The following is a 19,206-nucleotide window of genomic DNA, read 5'->3' as shown; positions in this document are numbered from 1 at the left end:
GAAATCCTAGATATATTCACTGATACACAAGTCTGATTAGGACTGAATTAAAAATAACTTTTTGTCTTGCATTTGTTATAAATGCCTCTAAAAAGTGTGTGTTCATTTTCCAAAAAGCAGTGTGAAGCACAGCTAGCTAAATGGAGCTAGAGGTAAACCATAGCAATATATTCTACCAGGTACCCAAATCATTAACTTCTTGTGCTGTTCAGGGCTTGCAGTCAGACTTATCAATATTTAATACAACCAGAGTATTTAAATAGACAAAAAAATCTGTCTGGCAGGCATCATGTAATGAATTTTCATTTATCAAAGCCAGATGTTTGGTTAATTAAATAAGTCTCAGAACTCACCCAACTGGTGATTACAAGAGTTGGTGGGGAGGAGCAAACTATTCCCCACCTCTGGAAAGCAATGCAGAATCAACCCTCAGGCTGGGACAGCTCCTCTTCCAAGTAAAAAAAGCAGCCCTGTGCCACCTTGGAGTATTATGTATAAGGTGATCCACTACAAACAGCTAAACGCAGTGCCTTGCATGTGAATAATTGTCTCAGAGAGGTAGCCGTGTTAGTCTGTATCTTCACAAACAAAACAAGCTATCCTGTAGCACCTTAAAAGTTAACAATATTTATCCAGCTGTTAGGGAGCAGCGCATTTAAAAGACATTGGAAAACATCTTGGCTATGTCTACACTAGAGACTTATGTCGACAGAAGGTACATTACCCATTCTGTCGACAAAAATCGGGGAGCAGCTACACCCTTAACAGCATTCTGTCGACAGAGAGGACTTCTGGTTGCTGAGCAGCCCTCTTTGCAGAGCTGCCATTCTGCTTTCTGGCACCAGAGGGCAGTGCAGTGTGGCAGTTCTCTGTCGACAGCGCAAGTTGTAGGTAGATGCAATCTGTGGACAGTACTGTTGAGATTTTCCTTTTGACAGTGACTTCTGTCGACAGATGCTTCTAGTGTAGGCGTAGCCTTTAAGTTTCAGTCTAGCTAAGTAGAAGGAATCACTGGCTTGTGGGGAAAGAATGGCTGTTTTTGTCTATAGTACCTCAGTTGGGTTTGTAAAGGGAAAGGTATGCTTGTCCTTTCTGTTTCAGGAGTTGAAACTGAAAAAATAAAACTCAGTTTGTTAAAGGAATATCTATGCTTATTATAATTAAAGATACCTAGTTTATTCCATTCTAATTTCCTGTTTTTCAGTTAGTAAGTTATGCATTACATAGTTGAGACTTGATTTCTGCATGCAATGTTTTTATTTTTTCTGGAAACTTGGATGAAAATTCAGTTGTTGGAGTTCAGTGAGAGCTGAAAAACAGGCACGCTAGTGGTATAGACCAGGGAAGTGAGAGAGGAAAACATTTTATTTCTGCTTGTCCTTTTAGAAGAGCAAGTGGAGATGTCTAGAAAGGAAAGTTTTCAGACTTCTTGAATTATTTTGTAATAAAAAGCTTTTAAGCTCCCAGGAACTGAGCTATACTTCAGTTTTGCCAGTATAGCTGTATCAGTTAGGACCATGAAAAAATCAGTTGCACCAGCAAAAACGAAAAGCAATGTTTTGCTAGTATAGGTAGAAATCCTCTAGCCCAGCACCCTGGGACTAGACTGGTACTGAATCGGAGAATTTGCCAGGCCATGAGAGGTCAATATTGTCTAGCAGCATTACTAACACTTCCACTGCATATTGGGCTCTTAGAAGATATTTACAGGTAAATTAGACCTAAATAACAGCACAGCACACTGAGCTGAGAACTGGTGGCTTTAAACAAGCTTTAAGGGATCAAGGGAAACTTGGCCACACCCATGAGAAGTAGTCATTTGACTAACTAAAATCACGTGAGAATGCGGATGTTACCAGATTAGAGAGGTTCAACCTGTCTATCTTTCTAGGAAATGTAATAAGCTGAGCAGCCGATATGACTATTTTTCTAGTATAATGTGTGTCTGCTCTAGGAGCCATAGTACTAGCAAACTCTTTTTTTAGTAAAGGTGAGGCCTCAGATGAGTAGAGTCCTATGTGGGTACGAAAGTTATATCTGTACCTGATCCACAAAAATCGCTTGTGGGCATCTGTAGATTAGTAGGGCTCTAGAGATGAGAGGGATCATTATTTGAATACACACTGCCTTTCCAGAGAACAAGTTTAACTTGTTTCTTTTTTTGGCAGCATGGAAACATTCTTTTTGAAGACAAATCTGCATCAATTAAAGTGGTAAGTTTGGGTTTTTTGTCTAGTAATTAACCCCAAGCTATAATAATCTATGTATAATTCAGAAGAAAACAATTATCCTCTTTTCAGAGCTACTATTTGTCACAAATCAAACAGAAGTCAGTCCAGGGTTGCAGGAGCTCAACACCACTTATGGTCTAATTTCTTTTTGTCTTAAAGTTTAGTGAAACCTGAGTAAGGTCTGTAGAGGTGAGCTTGGTGTGTTTTTTTTTTTTTGTTGGGTTGGTTCATTATTTTTTTGTTTAACCGTTGCCATTATCGTAAAGGAGATTTGGACTCAATAGTAGTGACGTGCAATATTAGTCCTCATCAAATCTCATGTTTTTTTGGAAGGGCAAATTATATCTTTTGATATTTGGTGCAAGGAATATTGTCATATAGATGAGCTTTCAGTGTCACCACAACTAGTTCTCTGCCCAGTTTCTACTTTGATCATGCTAACCAGGGTGAGCCAGATGCATCACTAGAGTGTAGACGGTCTTGAAAAACTCATACAAAAAAACCTTGTGGATTTTGGATAGTTTTTGAGAAGAGCTCTGTTCTTCTCTCAGTGGTCTGGGAGTTGGGTCTTCCTCCTATGAAGACTCTGTAGCTGTACTTTCTTCCCACTCTTCTCCATATAAATCCTTGAGAGAGTGCTTGTCTAGTGGATTACTTAGGTCTTTGGAGCAAGCTGTGTTTAAAAGGATAGTTGGTGTTGTGTTTGGGAGAGAACTGTAACTTTGTGCTAGAACTGTCTTTCTGCCTGCATTATGAAGTCTTCATTTAGTTCTTTACTTTGTATTTTCTCATTGATCTGACACTGTCTCCACTGTACTTTGTTAGGAGACTGTAGTACGTCTTACTTGTGTAAGCAGAACCTACTTATCTCAAGTAACAGTGTGGGCCTTAAATGGCCTCTGAGGTCTTGTCTCTGCTCCAGATGGTGTTGATGGTGTGGTAATCTATGCACCAGGGGTTGATTTATCAGGTGTAAAGACCTAATTCGACCGCTGATCATACTCCGGTTGACTCCGTTATTCCACAGGAACAAGAAGAGTAAGGGGAGTTGATGGGAGAGATTCTCTTGTCAACCCAGTGCAGTGTGGACCCCACGGTAAGTCGATCTAAGCTACAATGACTTGAGTTACACTACTAACGTAATTCAAATCGTGTAGTTCAGATCAACTATTCCCCATAGTGTAGACATGCCCTCAGATTGAACTAGGAAGGGGAATAACATTAGCAGAGGTACAAATAAACTTCTACATAAATCTTTTGCAACTAACTGAAATATTTTATTTTTACTGAGGGGAAAGATTTAAATAAAGTTCAACCTCATCCCCACTGCTCTGTTTTTAGAAGCCAGTAAAATGAAATGCTAGTGTTTCCATGTCAGGACTTTTCGTAGGTTGAAGTCTGGAATGGTAAGCTTTTGGAAGGTAGTTGTTGCTTAAATTTGTGGCGAATGAAGCAAAGAGTTAACTAGAATACACTGGTCTGACCTGTTGTAAATCTTAAAACATTTTTTTCTCTTTGCTATCACTGCAAAACTGGGATTTTTCACTTCCAACTGGTGTAAAGGTTTTGATGCTGTGTGAAATCTAGGCTACATTGAAGTAAATGACACAACTCTAATTTATTTTACCTTTTGCTCCCTAGCTGGTTAAGATAGCAAATCTTTTATCTGTGATTGGTGCATCAATTTAGTAAAGAAATTATTAAAAACTGGACCAGTGTAATTTTCCATGTATGAAATTCATTGCTTGCAGTTGATGTATGTGCATTTTCTGAATGTGTCGATACATTCTTTTAACAGGATTTCCTGTGGTATCCAGAAGTTAATGGTTCGATGAAGCAATGTATTAAATCTTGGACTGAGGTATGGTCTAAGAATGTACCAGCTTTAGAAAACATGCATGCTAATAGGTTGAAGGACCTAGTTTCCTGTGGTACCTGTTAAGCACATCTAACTGCATACAGTTTCTGGATGTAGATGAAGAAGAATTTAAAAATTGAAATCCAGTTATACTCTAAGAGCTCCAGAAAGATATAGTATGTATCTATTATATCAACAATATATATTCACACAGACTACCAAACAGCCAGAAACTGCAGCAATTCACAATTTGGACTCAGAAATGTAGAGTTCAAATGAAAGAGTCCAAAGGCGCCCACAGCTCAGCAGTATCTGGTGAACTCTTACAAAGTTGGACTGCACTGGATCTTACAAATTGAATTATTTATACTTACTGTCTAATATGAAACTTGTTTTCATGCTGTCAGATGTTCTTGAAAATTACCAGTTAACAATTACTGTAGTAGTAGTAGGCATCCTTCAGTCTGCATAGACTATGGATCGTGCCCTTTATAGTTTCAATTGAGGACTTCATTTACAGCATCTACTATGACTATGAAGACCCACACAAGAGTGACAGTCCTTGCTGCATCTCTTGCAGATGTGGTGGGTGTCTGGCAAGTCCTTAGTGCGCTTTCTGTGTGCTCGCTTCTCCTCTGCTAGCTGTCTGATCCTCATCTCGCCCTTCTGAAGGCCCTTGTGTAACCCCTGCCTCCATCTGCTGCGGTCTTCTGCTAGTTCTTCCCAGTTGTCCAGCTCGATGTCTACCTCTCTGAGGTCTCTCTTGCAGACATCTTTGTAGCACAACTGGGGGTGTCCGGGAGGTCTTTTTTCAGAGGCTAGCTCACCATACAGGATGTCTTTTGGAATCCTTCCATCATTCATCCTGTGGACGTGGCCAAGCCAGCGGAGCCAGTGCTGCCTGAGGAGGGTGTGCATGGTTGGGATTCCAGCTTGCTCGAGGACAGCGGTGTTGGTTACTCTGTCCTTCCATGATATTCCAAGGATGCGCCTGAGGCAGCGCAAGTGGAAGACGTTCAGCCTCTTTTCCTGGCGGGCATACAGGGCCCAAGTCTCGCTGCCATAAAGGAGGGTGCTGAGGATGCAGGCTCTGTAGACTTGCATTTTGGTGTGAGTGTACAGCTTGTTGTTATTCCACGCTCTCTTGCTGAGTCTGGACAGAGTTGTGGCCGCTTTTCCGATCCTCCTATTTAGCTCAGTGTCCAACGACAGGGTGTCAGTGATGGTGGACCCGAGGTAAACGAACTTGTGGACGACCTCTAACGTATAGTTGTCAATGCTGATAGATGGGGATTCAGCAACATCCTGACCGACTACGTTTCTCTTCTTTAGGCTGATGGTAAGCCCAAAGTCCTTGCATGCTTTGGAGAACTGATCCAGCAGTTTTTGAAGCTAGTCTTCTGTGTGAGACACTACAGCAGCATCGTCTGCGAACATCGTGTCTCTGATGAGGACTTCCCACACCTTTAGACTTAGCTTTCAGCCTTGCAAGATTAAACAGTTTCCCTTCAGATCTTGTGTGCAGCAGGATGCCCTCTGTTGAAGATCCAAAGGCATGCTTCAGGAGGAGCGCGAAGAAGATCCCGAACAATGTCGGAGCAAGCACACATCCTTGTTTGACGCCGCTCCTGATTCTGAAAGCATCCGATAATGCGCCGTCATATTGGATGGTGCCTCTCATGTCTTCGTGGAATGACTGGATCATCTTGAGTAACCGTGGAGGACAGCCTATCTTGTGGAGCAGTTTGAACAGACCGTCCCTGCTGACCAAGTCAAAGGCCTTGGTCAGGTCAAAGAAGGCTATGTAGAGTGGCTTCCTCTGCTCCCTGCACTTCTCCTGCAGCTGCCTTAGAGAGAAGATGATGTCAAGGGTAGACCTCTCTGCGCGGAATCTGCACTGCGGTTCGGGGTACACCCTCTCAGCAATCTTCTGGAGTCTGCCAAGGATGATGCGAGCGAACAGTTTACCAGTGACGCTTAGGAGAGAGATTCCACAGTAGTTGCTGCAGTCGCTTCTGTCTCCTTAGTTCTTATACAATGTTACAATGTTAGCATCGCGCATATCGTGTGGAACCTCACCCTCTTTCCAGCACAGGCACAGTAGCTCATGTAGGGGTTCCAGGAGTGTGTCCGCGGCACACTTGATTATCTCTGGTGGTATACCATCCTGGCCAGGGGCCTTTCCTGCTGCAATGCTGTCGATGGCTCTCTTCAGTTCATCCGCAGTCGGTTCCTGATCGAGTTTTGTCCATTACTGGTAGGAGCTCGACTGCATCGAGGGCTGCGTCAACCACAGCGTTCTCGCGTGAGTATAGCTCGGAGTAGTGCTCAACCCAGCGCTCCATCTGTTTGGCTTTGTCAGCAATGACTTCACCAGATTTGGATTTCAGAGGTGCCATCTTGTTCTGCGTGGGTCCTAATGCCTTCTTCATACCCTCGTACATTCCGCTGAGATTACCAAAGTCAGCACAGGTCTGGATGCTGCGGCATAGCTGGAGCCAGTGGTTGTTGGCACAGCGCCTGGCTGTCTGCTGTACTGTTCTTCTGGCCGCTGTAAGTGCTTGCTGGGTACTCTGGCTCGGTGAGCGTTTGTACTCTAGGAGTGCAGCGCGCTTCTTTTCAATGACTGGAATCATCTCATCGGAGTTAGCTTCGAACCAGTCGTTCGTGTTTCTAGCTCTTCTTCCAAACACCGACAAGGCCGTGTTGTAAACTGTATCCCTCAGATGTTGCCATTTGGATGTCACATCGGCGCCCCCAGGGCCACTGCACAGATTTTCCTGGAGGGTCTCTCTGAACTTTTCAGCTTTCTCCAACTTTGCCGTCTTTCTGGCGTCAATGCGGGGACTTCCAGCAGGTTTAGAGCAGTACGGCTTCTTGGGTCTCAGCTTGAGCTTGGAGCAAACTGGTGAGTGATCTGTATCACAGTCAGCATTATGATAGCTGCGTGTCAGAAGGATGTTTTTGAGGTCGCACCTGGAGAGGTACTCCGGCATCACTGAACAGCTGAATAACGATTACTGTATTTAACAAGTATAACAATTTGAATATGTGTTACTATTGTTAATTAGTAAAGTTGTTCACAAATTAAAAAAATAATAGTTTCCATTTCCGGGTTTCTTCCATGGATTACTGTATGGAATGATTCCAAAATAGCTCATTATGCCAGCTTCCTTTGCCCACTTGTTGGATTTTCAAAGAAACATCTCCGTGCTTTTTCCCATCCTGCCTGTCCTGTTTAGGAGGAGCTCAGATCAGAGAGTAGAGGGTCAGAAGGTGGGGCGCGGTGGAGTCAAGAATTAGATTAAGCCAAGTATGCAAAAGAACCTTTCTGCATACTTGGCTTAATCTAATTCTTGACTCCCCCCGGCACTTTCTGCCCCTCTACTCTGTGATTTGCTCACCTTGATAATAATTTTCTGATTTGTCAACTTTGATTACTATTTTTGGTTCTCTGTGCCTTAAATATTGAGTCTGTTCTGGTATGGCTATGGTCTGAAGAAGTGGGTCTGTCCCACGAAAGCTTATCACCTAATAAATTATTTTGTTAGTCTTTAAAGTGCTACTGGACTGCTTTTTTGTTCAGGCAGCAGTGGTGCTTGGCTCTGCCAAGAGTGCAGGGGACTGGACTTGATGACCTCCTGAGGTCCCTTCCAGTTCTATGAGATGTGTATCTCCATTTTTTTTTTCTTATAATCCCCCATCTGTCTCAAACTCCTTGTGTTAATTTTAAAGTGCTGGCTCAACAGAATTCACATTCTTTTCTATATTATTACAGCACCTCGCATAGTGGGGTCCTGTCTAGGGATGTAAAATACTGTTTAGTTAACTGGCTAAACATTAAGTTTAACTGATTAAATGGTGGGGCATGTTGTAAGCTGGGGAGGCCACTATAGTTTGGCTGACACAGATGAGGTCGTGGGGCTGGAGCAATCTCCTGCTCACAAGGGGTAAGGGTGGCTTCATGCTTAACCTGTTAATCATTAACATCCCTAGTCCTGTCCCTGTATAACACTCCCAGGCGCTATAGTACTACAAATAATAGTAATTGATGTAGCTTATTATTTAGACAAATATCTTCAGTCATTGACCGCTACATAATGGTAAACATACCAATCATAAATGTCTAGACTATTTATTTAAACTGCTATAATGCATGTTTGTGTGACTTAGCAGTACACAGTATCTGATGAGTAGATGCCTGGATATCTTTTAAAGAGCAAACTTAAATATGCCCAACTCAATAAATGATTTTAAGTAAATGGAAACATAATGATACTTTGCACTTGCATGGGATCTCATTGATTGACAAATTTTTAAACTCACAAGAAAGTTGTGATATAATAAAATGGAAGCACAGATGTTAAATAACTTGTGCAGTAAACAGTTCAATAGGTTTTAGTGATTTGTGAATGTTTTTGGAAGACTAATTTCTTTCATTTTGTGTTTTAGGATTCTATTGCAAAACCTCATGTAATTGTAGCAGGAGCTGCTACGGTAAGATTTTTATGCAGTAGACACTGGTGTGAATATATGGAAATTTTTACAGGAGAGGACATGCTTCTAGAACAGTGACAAGAGAAAAGCAATGACTTTAATTTCAAAAGGGGAAATGCACATTCATTGTGAATCTTCTATTCCGACTGTCTTGTTCTTACTAGAGGAAATACTTTTTAAAATATCAAAGTAACATTTTTATTGAGATTTGTGTCATGTACAGTGTTAATAGCTCATTGTACCATGGTTTAAATATTTTATTTTGGCTTGCTGCATTAATGAAATATAGAAGAAATCCTAGAAGAAGATAGTCCTGGTAGTTCATAAATGTGTTAGCCAAATTATTAATAAATATATTTAACTGAATATAAACTTTTAAGTATTGTTTGCAAAAATATCGACCTTGATGGTGGTGGTGCCTGCAAGCTTTTACTTCCAGGAATCCATTCTTCTTACTTAATTTAAACTAATCTGTGCTCTTTTGAATACCCTCTTCTGCTGCTGCTCCTAGAAATCTGAGCTTTCTGAGACTGTGAGCTTTGGCGTCCTGTTTCAGGAATCTGAACCTCAGAGCAGGTGTACACTAGAGCACTACATCATTGTGGTAACAACAGTGCAGGTATACCTCTGTAGTGCATCTGCTGAAGACCTGCTATGTGGATGGAAAAGCATCTCCACCGACATAGTGGTGGTGTGGACAGGCTGCTGTAACTTACCTCACTTGGAAAATGTTGCTTTCACATCCCTGAGTAAAGTAAATTACATTGACTTAAGTGGTAATATAGAATAGTCCTCATTCTCACCCCACTTCCAGTAGAAAGAGTAACATCTTTCTGCCCATGCCAGGTATCCGCAGCTCTTCGATACATGGACTAGTGTTCTCACTGTCTCGCCTTCAATAGCATCATCCTATTACCCAAAAAAAACCTCTCGTATATAATGTAAAAGCTGTATTTAGTTGCAATTCAACATGTTTTAATGGATAGCAACTAAGAAGACTCAGCCTTTCTTTAGGAAAAAATTAAAATGGACAAATGCAAGACATGATTTAAATCATCACTTTCAGCCAAGGTTTTTCTTTTTCTGATTTAAATCATGATTAAATTTGTTGATTTAAATTGCTTTGATTTAACATACTTGGAACAAAATCCTTTTAGTGCCACTACTTACTTTATGAATTTGGAGATAATACTTCTCTAGGAGTCCTGCTAATATGCAAATCTCTGCACATTAAAAGTTTGCAAGAGGAGGTGATGTAAACACGTAGTCTTTTGTGGTCACAAAGTTCACAAGAGTCATCTTGTCAGGCTGTCTGGAGTGACTGAATGTGAATATTGGCTTCAGGGCAGACTGTTACAATCCCGGGCACAAACCACAGCCTTGATTGTGAGTTCTAAACTTAAATTTCACCAACTAAGTCTCAAGCATGGACGACTTAATCACTTAAAATGCCTTGATGTGGAGTTAGAGTCTTCTTTAGTACTCCTGTCTATTGTACTGCCTGAGGCAAGACTGCCTTTGGTTACTTACACCAAAAGTCAGAGTTATTCATGCTACTCTCAGGCCCAAAGCACTGGTCATTTTCCTTAAGTCAGTTGCATCTCAGAGCTCAAACCAAAAAGCTAAATGAAGATTTATTAAAAAAGGAAAAGAAATGTTGTTTACAAACTTAAAACATACACAAATGAGTTAAAGTACAGTAGACCCCAACTTATATGGACATTGCATTCTTGTGCAACCCCACAAATGTCAAATTTTGGGTAGCTGGATGAGCCAGGAAACTGACCAGTGCAGGAGCGCTGGTTAGTTTTCCCGCTCCTGTCAGTGGCAGCAGCCAAGCGTCAGCCTGCCACTCCTGACATGAGCTGGGAAACCACTCCTGTCGGGGTGGCAGCCTGACCCTCTCTGGCTACATCTACACATGCACACTACATCGAAATAGTCTATTTCGATGAATAACGTCTACACGTCCTCCAGGGCTGGCAACGTCGACGTTCAACTTCGACGTTGGGCAGCACCACATCGAAATAGGCACTGCGAGGGAACTTCTACACGCCAAAGTAGCACACATCAAAATAAGGGTGCCAGGAACAGCTGCAGACAGGGTCACAGGGCAGACTCAACAGCAAGCCGCTCCCTTAAAGAGCCCCTCCCAGACACAGTTGCACTAAACAACACAAGATCCACAGAGCCGACAACTGGTTGCAGACCCTGTGCATGCAGCATGGATCCCCAGCTGCAGCAGCAGCAGCCAGAAGCCCTGGGCTAAGGGCTGCTGCACATGGTGACCGTAGAGCCCCGCAGGGGCTGGAGCGAGAGCGTCTCTCAACCCCTCAGCTGATGGCCGCCGTGGCGGACCCCACTATTTCGATGTTGCGGGACGCAGATCATCTACACGTGCCCTACTTCGACGTTCAACTTCAAAGTAGGGCACTATTGCCATCCCCTCATGGGGTTAGCGACTTCAATGTCTCGCCGCCTAACGTCGATTTCAACTTCAAAATAGCGCCCAACACGTGTAGCTGTGATGGGCGTTATTTCGAAGTTGGCGCTGCTACTTCGAAGTAGCGTGCACGTGTAGACGTGGCCTTTGTCCCTAACAGCACTGATCAGTTTCCCCACTTCTGTGAGTGGCGGTAAGCTGGTACTTGGCTCCGGGCTGCCTGCCATGTGTGGGAGCCAGGAAACTGACCAATTCCATGTGCCTGCCGCCCCTGACAGGAGACAGTTCCAGGAGCCTGCTTACAGTGAACTGCAGTCAAGGGCCAGAAAGGTAGCCATGTTAGTCTGTATCTTTGAGAACAACAAGAAGTCCTGTGGCACCTTATAGGCTAATAGATATTTTGGAGCATAAGCTTTCATGGGCAAAGACCTGCTTCATCAGATGTGTGCTTATGCTCCAAAATATCTGTTAGTCTGTAAGCTGCCACAGGACTTCTTGTTGTTTTGCAGTCAAGGGCATCACCTTTGTCAAACTTTCACTTTGTGAATAGGAAAGAGAGACATGAGTTTGCAGCACAAAACCATGCACTCAGCTATCTGAATTCTTTACCTTATACAACATCATCTTCCACTAGGCCAAAAGTGGACTTTCAAGATTGAAATACTAGTGATAGAGTTCTGAAGCATTTTTGTTTCTGCTGCCAGTGCCCCCTGCCACTTCCAAGCATGTCTGCCCTCACATTAAGCTGTTTTGCTGCCTTTGGGTCCAGGGGATTACTCGAGCACGATTTTCACGTTCAAATACTGATGATAACAGAAGCTCCCAGTTCTGTCTTTGACTGGCCAGAAAACTGTGCCCTTTCTTCTTGGGCTTAACATTGGCCACATTGCTCCGCAGATTTGTCAACTTTAGGATAGTTTATGTGCGTTCTGGAAATGCTCTAACTAGCGTAAAATTCAGCTGCCCATCTGAGTAACAGAGATTGCTGTGAGTGCATCTCAGTGCCCACACTCATCTCTGGCTTGCCATTGGTACAGAATACCTTTTAAAGTACCTGTTTTGAAATTTGGTGTCCTCTATAGGATTGGACATAGATTCTGAGATTTTGACCTCTCACAACTGCTATTCTCCCCTGAAATAATGAAACTGTTCACCAACTGGAATAGGCTTGGGTGTGTGAAAGGAAAGACCTTTTGTAGGAAATGAACGTAGATCATGTAATTCAGGGGTGACCAACCAGCTAGGGGCTAAGAGCCAAGATAGAGTCCAAAGAGCCATGTATTTTTTAAATATATATATATATATATATATATATATATATATATATATCTGTCTCTTGTATGGATGCAAGACCTGGCGTACTAAAAAGTCTTCAAATCACAAGCTGCAGACATTTATGTGAGGCAGACATTTACGTGAGGCATGCCTGAAGTACACCCTTTACATCAAATGGCAAGACTTTTTCACAAATAAGGAGCTTTGGAACAGAGCAGGACATGAACCACTTGACATCCTACTCAAGAGAAGACAGTGGGGATGGCTAGGCCACAGTCTCAGAAAACCATCATCCAGTGTAGTCTGTCAAGTTCTTAAATGGAACCCGCAAGGAAAATGCGAAAGAGGAAGACCTCGGACAATGTGGAGAATATCTACTGAGACTGAAGGACAACAACTGGGGTACTCCCAGAGTCAGCTAGAAGTTTATCCCAAGACAGAGTGAAGCGGAGGAGAGTTGTATATGAGTTATGCTCCACTCAGAGTGCAAGGGTTTAAGTAGTTTAAGTATCTCTCTGTGTGTCTAGGTATAATTTATATAGCTAGATTAAAAATACATATATGATATATAGGTCAATGCCTACACCCCACCACCAGAGCCAGGCATTCCTAATCCCCTGCTCAAACTCTGTACCGGTGTCTCACTGGAGCCGCTGTCGCCATGCACTTCTCCCATCAAGTGCTGGCACGTGTGCGCAGAGCAGAACATTGGACAGCACTCCTGGAGCTTGGCTCCAAGCAGGAGCCACATTTAATTGCTGATGTAATTCATTCCTACCAAATGTTACAGTGGCTAGAGGCTTTACCGTATTCAGACTTAGACAAAATTCATCTTTTTTGCTCTGCCTTCCCTTTGTAATTCAACAAAAAACAATCATTTGAAGAATTCCTAAGTTAGTCTAAATACAGGCTGGGAAAGAAGGCAGAGAAAGATTGATGCTGTAGTTTATTTAAAACTTGGGAGGCACTTAGATTAATAAATGTACCCCTTCATCCTAGTACCTAAACAGATACCACCACAAGTCTTTGTAGCTATTTCTGATATGGTACTGTTTTACAGGTACTATGTCTTTCAGAAAATGTCACTTGAATGAATGAATTTACTAAAGGCCTTCCTTATCACAGCCTGCAAGCTATTGATACAAATCTCTCATTAAAGTCAGTGAGTGTTTTTCTTGAAGCGTCCAGGATTTGGCCCTAAATATTTGTCTGTATATGTTACAGCTACCTTAATACTATTACATTAATTCAGTGATTTTTTTTTCTAGTCAAATTTGTATCAGAACAACTTTTGAGCAGACAGATGCCACATTTGGTTAAACAGTTTTATCTTATACTCTTCATGATAGTCATTCTTTCTTCTGTTATGCATCTAGCTCGCTAAATCATTAAAAATGTTTTAATTCTGTAAAATGACTAATATGTTTAAGACAAACAGGTTCTATAGTAGTGTTGAAAATAGCTGGTAATGGTGGAGTGGAATCATTAAAGTTTTATGATTTAATATACTTTAGAGATACAGAATCTGAGGGGTTTTTTTTTAATTTTATCTTCTAGTGGTCTATCAAGATTCACAATGGCAGCACCGAAGCTCTTACACAATATAAAACCAATATCACTTCAATAGCACCTCTTTTGGAAAAATTAGCAAAGAGCAGTGATGTTTACTGGGTCTTACAAGGTAAACTACAGTAGGTAATATAATTTGTGCTGTAATTGTCTGATTTTTGAATCACAGTTTTGCAGGCTGTGGAGGGCTAAACTGTCTTTCACTGTGTTGGTTTACTTATGAATAATGTCAGGGCAGTCTAGTGGTTTTAAAAATACTCAGAATTTTTTTATGTAAAGTTTGGAAGACTTGGATCTTTATTAATACAGTATTGCTAGATTCCACCCATTTCCTCTTGATTGTACATTCCGTGTGGTTGACCTGATCCTACCTTTGCAAATTAGAGCAATCTGAAATTACATGTGTTAACAGTTACATCTAGACATAAGCAGCTGATTTCTTCTTTCTGGGGAAAAAAACGTAATCCCTTTGAACACTGTGGAAGCCATCTTGTATAGAAGCCATTTCACATCCCTTACTTCTCCACACACACAAGCCTGTCCTTTCCTTGACCTGTTTGGGAATGGCTGGGAGGATGAGCTCTATGGAATGCGTTAATGAACTGTTTGGAGTTGGGGATCTTGCACCTGTTTTTTCTTGCTGATAACGGTTTCTCTTTGGAAAGTGATTTACGATTCTCTAACTAATTGCCTCTGACACTGGGCTTGTTTGTGTAAGGGTATCAAATACCAGAGTTAGCTGCATCAAGCAGCTTTGCTGGATCTGGTTTTACTAGTGTCCAGTTTGGGTCATCTGTTGCCTTATTGAATTCAATAAAGCTGAATGTTAGCCGCCAAAACACAGAGAAGTCTTGTGCTTCAACAACACTGATTCCCTTGTTGAAAGATTCCTATAATAAATCTTTTTCAAATTGCTTGACTTGTGCAACCCATGGTAAAAATGAGGAGAAATGCTCCTGTTCAAATTTGCTTTCTGTTACAGAGTTAGCCGTTAGCCAGAAAGCGATACATTTTCTAAAATGGAGCACTGTGGCTTGGCATATCCACACCCAATATGCACTGCATGATTACTGTTAATTACGTACATCAAGTAGATTCTTGGTGTAAAATATTTTCACATTTTAATAACATGACGAGCTTTTAATTTGAAAAAAGAGAAATGTAAGAAGATGCTCGCCTTGCTTATTTAATGATTAAAAGTTAAGTGTTGCCAGAGTTAAGGTTATACATGCAGTCTTGATTGCACCTTTTGTGTGTTGTGTTCATTTTTAATTTTATTACTTACAGTTTCTCAAATAATAGAACAGGTGCAGTTTTACTCCAACTTTTTAACCTTAAGTTAACCTTAAGTTAAAATTTAAACTTATTTAGTGCATAATTATTATGCATAGTGCTTACTATCCTGATTAGTTCCTTAGCAATCAGTTTCTGTCTGAAATCAGAATAAGCGGGGAGAGACTGCTCATGATAGGAAGTACTGGGCACATGAGTTCTTTGCTGGAATAAGCTCTCAGATAGATACAGATGTGTGGCATGTGATAGTGTTGTGTATTATTCTGTATATCAATCCTTTGAAGTCATTAGAATGAAACAAAGAAAAATCAGTTGTTGCCTTCTATTGTACAGTTTCAGTATATCACCAAGTAAGAGTGAAAATTATGTTGAATTAGAGAGAGGCCATGTACATTAATTCATTTAAGTACCTCATATCCTGAACTCTACCAGCCGTGCTGGTGACTGGAAAAGAGTGATAGATTACACATTCACCTAGTATATATTTTAATATATAAAAATTCAGTGACAATAAAGATGTGCTATTTTCATAGTTGAATATAAGCATAGAGGTATGAAAAATATAACTGTTTTCTTTGGTTTTAAGGTTATGGGAAAAATAGTATGATATATTGAATTATTTGAGAATTAGTGTTTAAATGTGAATTTAAAGATTGTGATGTAATGAATGAAGGGACAAAATTAAGATGGCTAATCCTGTTTTAATTTTGATGTTTCAGGAAATTTAGATTGGCATATAAACACTTGTATGTGATCTTTAAAGTATTGATGGCTCATATGCCCATTCTAATATTCAAATGATATATTTAACATTATGCTTAAAAAAATCCTAAACTCCTATTAATGTGGGTTCACTGGACTAATGCAGTCGTGGGCAGTGATGATGTGGTTTGCCAGAGTTAGCCCCTGGTAAGCTGTGTTAATTTTATCATCCAGTGTAGCACTGAAAAATTGATCAATCTTCTAGGATGAATGTAGTCTACGGAATTTGAGTTGTGATGTTTTGGTTTTTTTTTTTTTTGTTGTTGTTGTTTTTTTTAATAAAGCTTAACATTCTTTTAAATTCAGATCCTGTTTATGAAGATCTGTTGAGTGACAGCAGGAAAATGATCACCAATGAGAAAATAGATGCTTATAATGAAGCTGCTATCAGTATTCTGAACAGCAGCTCCAGAAATTCCAAAGCTAAAGTTAAAGTGTTTAGTGTTTCTAAACTGATAGCACAAGAAACTATCATGCAGTCTTCAGATGGCTTGCATCTCCCAGAATCAAGCAGAAAAATGGTAAGTACTTTCACTGCTTGTTAGTATACCAAAGGAATAATAATGGAGCAAGATTTCAGTGGAACATGTTGTATTAATAATGGCACATACAGGTTGGACTTCCCTGGTCTGGCACCCTCGGGACCTGACGATTCCCACACAAGGAATTTGCCAGCCCAGAGGAAGTCCCCTGCCACCAACCCCTCCCTCTACCACGAGCCTGCCACTGGCTCCTTTTTTGGCTCTAGCCAGCCACCCTACCACCAGTCGTGTCCAGGCTGCTTGCTGCTGGCCCTGGCTCAGCTGGCTGCTGGGCTGCCCCACCCCCGTTAGGGCTTCTGTGCCAGGTCACCCGGGCTCCCAGCCCTTCATCTGCCTGACTCCCAGTCACTGGGGCTCTGTGGCCCAGGAATGGCCCACAAATTTTGGTGTACTAGAGAGCCCAAATTTAAGAAGGTGCAGCCTGTGCTCACATTTTTGTGCCTGTTGATGATTATATTATTTAAAATTATATGCAGTTTTCCATGAAATTGCAAGATCCCAGTGGATGAAAGGGTATTTTTGGGGATCTTGCAAATTACAACATGCTAACTGTGATACTTACCATTTTGTACATAACTTTATAGATGTTTAAAAAATATAGCTTTTCCTGTATGTTATACGTTACTTGAGACCATCACTAGACCCTTCGGATCCAGAGAAATCCAAGGTGCAAGTTTGTTGATTTCCTCTGCATGAATGAATGACAGTCACGGCTCTTTGGAGAGTTAGCTCTCAAGGCTAAATCTTAAATCTCACCTATTGTGGGTGTGTAAGATGCTCAGCATATCAGTGTTAATTGTCTTACAGAAGCAGTTGTGGGGGTTGTAGGGAATCCTTTCAGGGGAACATCATCCTATATAAACCTCTATAAGGGCTTCCTACAGCACAACATGGAGTTAGTGGTGGCAGGTTAATAATTAGAAAGTATATATTGTATCCATATATATGTAGGTAATCTGGCAAGCTGCTTGGGTTACTGCAACGCAAGAATGTTTGTAGTGTAGTTTTGCTGCCATTCGGCAATTTGTAGTAGAATTAACTACATTCCTACACCATCCACAGCTGATCTTCCCAGGTCTGCTTATTGGGTTTGTGCTCCAGCCCATGATTTTGGTCAGGGTTGGGCAGTAATTTTTGATGGGGGGCCATTCTGTGGTTTGGGTAGTGGTCAAGGACTGTACTTTTCTATTGAGGGAGTGCAGAGTATAGGATGGAGATTGGTTGCAGACGGGAGCTCGGTGTAAGGGACTGGGTTTCAGGATATGATGTGGGGTCTGAGTGTGAGAGTTTGGGTGAAGAAGGGGATTATGACCTAGAGTAGGGTATTGTGGTACAGGTCCAGGAGGTGATATGAGTGCCGGAAATGATTCTGGATTGGAGGAGAGGGTTAGGAGCAGGCCATAGTGGTAAGGTGCTTACCTAAGCAGGTCCTGGCCAGCACACTCTGAGGCAGGCTTCCCTGGCCGGCAGCCCTAGCCCACTGGCTGTTCCATGTGGCTCTCTGTGGGTAGCTTCAGGTGCTGCACTCACCTCCCTCAGCAAAATCTCTCCACTCCTATTCACTGGAAACTGGCCAGTGGGAGCTGAGACATTGTACTACACTGCTTCCATCCTCAGCAAAATCTCTCAGATCCCATTGGCTGGTTTCATGCACTGCCCCTGCTTCCACCCCCAGCAAAATCTCTTTATTCATATTGGCTATAAACCAGCTAATAGAAGCGGAGAAATTGTACTATACTGCACTGCATCCCTCCCCCTCGCCCCCCCGTAAAATCTCTGTTCCCATTGGCTGGCAAATAGAAACTGAGACTTTTGCATGGAGCAGGAGCAGCTGGTGAAACTGGTCACTCAGAGATGAGTGATTTTGCTCAGGGCAGGGACAGCACCCCAAGATCTCTCTCCCGGCCCCCTAAGCCATTGGGCCTGGCTGCAGGACAGATTAAGAGGCTTAGCAGGCTTGATGTGGTCCACAGGCCATATCTTGCCCACCCCGATTTTGGTTTTTTTTGCTTTATCAAAATCAAGAATAAAAATTGAAGCTTTTTGTTTACATCAAGACTCTTAAAAATATTGACTTAGATCTGTTAAAATGGACTATTTTAATCCTGAAATGAGTATGTAACTATGCATGCATACATGAAGTGGTTAAATATACAATAAAGGGAAATGCCTCTTTACTAATGTAAAATATTGTTGAAGAAAAACTCCTATCCCCGGAATGTTTGATAGCTACTTACATGTTTCTTTCGCAGAGTGCAATGATTCTTATGAACGTCTACTGCAATAAGATTCTGAAGCCCATTGATGGTTCCTGCTGCCAGCCTCAGCCTCCCCTCACTCTGATACAGAAACTAGCTTTTTGTTTTTTTGCTTTGTCAATTATTGGATATTTGATTCTCAATTTTATTTATCGTAATAATCATCGAAAGAACAAGCCATGCATGGATATGGAAAGTGGAGAGGAGAAAAAACCTGTCATCAGTACATCTCCTGTTTCTACTCTAGAGGGACTGTTACACTCCATCTGCAAGCTAGGTCTGATCATGGCCTATTTCTATCTGTGTGACAGAGGAAATCTGTTCATGAAAGAAAATAAATTTTATACACACTCCTCTTTCTTCATACCAATCATCTACATCCTGGTTTTGGGGGTATTTTATACCGAAAACACCAAAGAGGTAAAGAGCATGCTGGTGTCGTGTTCCAGTTTGAGATTGTAAATGAATTAATTTTTGT

The 19,206-nt window shown here is 41.5% G+C and overlaps 1 protein-coding gene across 2 annotated transcripts in view; it reads left to right on the top strand.

Annotated features, from left to right (window-relative positions):
* The window catches only part of CASD1 (CAS1 domain sialic acid O acetyltransferase 1), a 64,765-nt gene that overhangs the window by 15,609 nt on the left and 29,950 nt on the right, over positions 1 to 19,206 (top strand). For both annotated transcript variants that reach the window (XM_074984722.1, XM_074984723.1), the window contains exons 4-9: positions 2,169 to 2,213; positions 4,030 to 4,092; positions 8,542 to 8,586; positions 13,862 to 13,985; positions 16,235 to 16,449; positions 18,723 to 19,148. In XM_074984722.1, coding sequence (XP_074840823.1) covers positions 2,169 to 2,213; positions 4,030 to 4,092; positions 8,542 to 8,586; positions 13,862 to 13,985; positions 16,235 to 16,449; positions 18,723 to 19,148 — 918 coding nt within the window. The remainder of the gene's footprint in view (positions 1 to 2,168; positions 2,214 to 4,029; positions 4,093 to 8,541; positions 8,587 to 13,861; positions 13,986 to 16,234; positions 16,450 to 18,722; positions 19,149 to 19,206) is intronic.

Source organism: Carettochelys insculpta, chromosome 2 (assembly GCF_033958435.1).
Source record: "Carettochelys insculpta isolate YL-2023 chromosome 2, ASM3395843v1, whole genome shotgun sequence".
NCBI lineage: Eukaryota > Metazoa > Chordata > Testudines > Carettochelyidae > Carettochelys > Carettochelys insculpta.
Note: the sequence above shows the minus strand (reverse complement) of the source record. Positions and strands in the feature narration are given on the sequence as shown.